Source organism: Monoraphidium neglectum (genome assembly GCF_000611645.1).
Source record: "Monoraphidium neglectum strain SAG 48.87 unplaced genomic scaffold scaffold00300, whole genome shotgun sequence".
NCBI lineage: Eukaryota > Viridiplantae > Chlorophyta > Chlorophyceae > Sphaeropleales > Selenastraceae > Monoraphidium > Monoraphidium neglectum.
In genome coordinates, this window is record NW_014013328.1 from 1 (window position 1) to 2,414 (window position 2,414).

Sequence of the window (2,414 nt, forward strand, 5' to 3'; positions counted from 1 at the left end):
CCTCTCAGTGGCTCAAGGCCAACCTTTTCGCAGGCCTCGCGCCGCGCGTCGACGCGTCCCTCTTGGCGGACGACGACGACCAGCAGGAAGCTGCCGCCGCGGCAGCCGCAGCTCCCGACCCGGCGGGCGCGCCAGGCCCCAGCCCCGGCGACGACGCGGCGGACGCCGACTGGCGGCGCAGCTGGCTCGCGAAGGAGCTTGTCGCGGGCGTGCGGTGGCCGGGGCGGGCGCGGCGGGTGTTTACCGAGGTGTTTCGGGAGGTGGACGCGCGGCTTATTGAGTACCTGAAGGGTGGGTCACCACTACCACGCACTTCAGTGGCTGTTCGGGTTTTTTGGCAGGGGGGAAAGGGGCGAGTTGGGTAGCTGGCTTTGGCATTGCACGGCAGGTTGGCTTTGCCACGGGGTGGTGTAGGCGGGCACCATCGTTGTCGGCGTGTGCAGTGGCCAGCTGAGCGCGCTGTTGCTCAGGCAAGTGGCAGCTTGCAAACAGACCCGAGTTCAGAGAGTCACCTGAGACCCCCTGCAGCATTGTTCACGCGCGGCAGCCAGCAGTAGCCCCAGCACCTCTCGTTCCCCCCACCCTTGCCCCCGCAAAACCATCGTGTGCAGCCGAGTTTGGTATCGAGAGGATGGGCGCGTCGGGGTCTACGGCGCTGGTGGCGCTGGTGCACCCGACCCGCGCGGTGTTTGCCAGCCTGGGGGACTGCATGGCGGTGGTGGGCCGCACGGGGGGCGCCGGCAAGGCGACGCAGCAGCACAGGGTGTATGGCTACGGGCCTGACGTCCTGGAAGGTGCGCGCAGATGTGTGTGTGTGTGTGCGTGTGTGTGTGTGTGTGTGTGTGCGTGTGTCTGTGTGTGTGTGTGTGTGTGGGGCAGGGGCAGGGGCCGCAGCTTGGTTGTTGAGGGGTGTGGCGGGCCGGGATTGAGCGCATGTGTGTTGCAATTGGCCTTTGCTGGGGCGATATTTGCGGTCGACGATGTCAAGGTGCTATGACTTGAGGATGTCAAGGGGGTGCTGAGACTGTCAAAGGTGTGTGCTGCCGCGAAGCTTCCAAAAAGAAATGTGCCATTTGAAAGGCAGCAGAGGAAGGGGAACAACCGCGGGGCACATGCGGTGGCGACAGCCCCTTGACACCATAACCGGACGATCTCTCCCCGGCGGACCCCGCCACCGCCTGCACCCTTGAACCGTACCTCGGGCAGCCACCAGCTGTGCCCAGCCTCCCCGCTCACCCGATCCCGAGCAACATCATTTGTTCGTCCCCCCGCCTCTCCTCTGCGCCCCTCCCCACTGAAGAGCTCGAGCGCATCGAGGCCACTGGGGCCTGGGTGACAGACGGCCGTGTGTGCAACGTTCTGGCGGTTTCGCGGGCCTTTGGCGACCCCGAGTTCAAAGTGAGGGGCAAGGGCTGGTGCGGGTTTGGGGGTTGCGGGACACCAAGGCAGGCGTTGCGGGGGCCCTGTTGCTCAGCGTTGCTGAGCGGTGAGTCACCACAGCGCAGGGATCCATGTCTCCTTTTCATCTTGCTTGTTGCATCGCCGAGGCAGGCTGCCGCATCTTACTCATACCCTTGTGCAAGCATGCGCGGTTGTGCACACACACGCGCGTGCACACACACACACACACACACACACACATGCGCGCGCGCACGCACGCACGCATGCACGCACACGCGAGCATGCACGCGCGCACACACACACACACACACACACACACACACACACAAAAGCAACGCGCCTCCCACCCTGTGAACAGGGTGAGGGCCTGAAGGTCCTGCTGCGCGAGGGCGCGAGCAAGGGCATGTGGCCAAAGTCTCTCGCGGAGGAGCACGTCTTCACGTCAGACCCCGTGATCGTGGAGCCGGACGTCACAGAGGTGAGTCGCGCCCCCGGCGCAGGGGCGAGGCCGGGGCGTCAGGGTGCGCTCGGTGGATGGGGGCCGCAGCCGCCACGTCTGGCAAGTCTTACGCACTGGACGCCGGGCCACTGCGCTGCCATCAGCGGCACCACGCAGGCCGCCCAGCGCTGCGTGCTTTGCTTGCGACCCGCGTTCACCCCGTTCCGTGATTAGATCACACCGTCCGCCCCATACCTCCACCCCATCAGGTGCGGTTCACCGAGGACGACGAGTTCCTGATTCTCGCGACAGACGGCCTCTGGGACGCGGTGCCGGTCAACGAGGCGGCGGCGCTCGCGCGCAAGCAGTTCTCCCTCGGGCGCAGCAGCCAGGAGGTTGCGGACGCGCTGACCGACCACGCGCTCAAGCGCTACACCAGCGACAACGCCACCTGCATCGTGGTGGACCTGAGGAGCGAGGCGCGGCGGCAGCAGCAGGCTGGGCAGAGGCAGCAGGGCGGGGGCTGGCTGGGGGGCCTATTTGGTGGGCGCTGACCAGCGTCGGCCCCTCGTTG

The 2,414-nt window shown here is 66.3% G+C and overlaps 1 protein-coding gene across 1 annotated transcript; it reads left to right on the forward strand.

Moving 5' to 3' along the window:
* Positions 1–631: 631 nt before the first annotated feature.
* On the forward strand, positions 632–2,394 carry MNEG_2607 (hypothetical protein; the record flags this gene model as incomplete). The annotated part of the gene is made up of 4 exons (XM_014048910.1): positions 632–794; positions 1,301–1,398; positions 1,760–1,879; positions 2,110–2,394. 4 exons carry the CDS (start codon positions 632–634, stop codon positions 2,392–2,394), a joined length of 666 nt encoding a protein of 221 aa, XP_013904364.1.
* Positions 2,395–2,414: the final 20 nt, after the last annotated feature.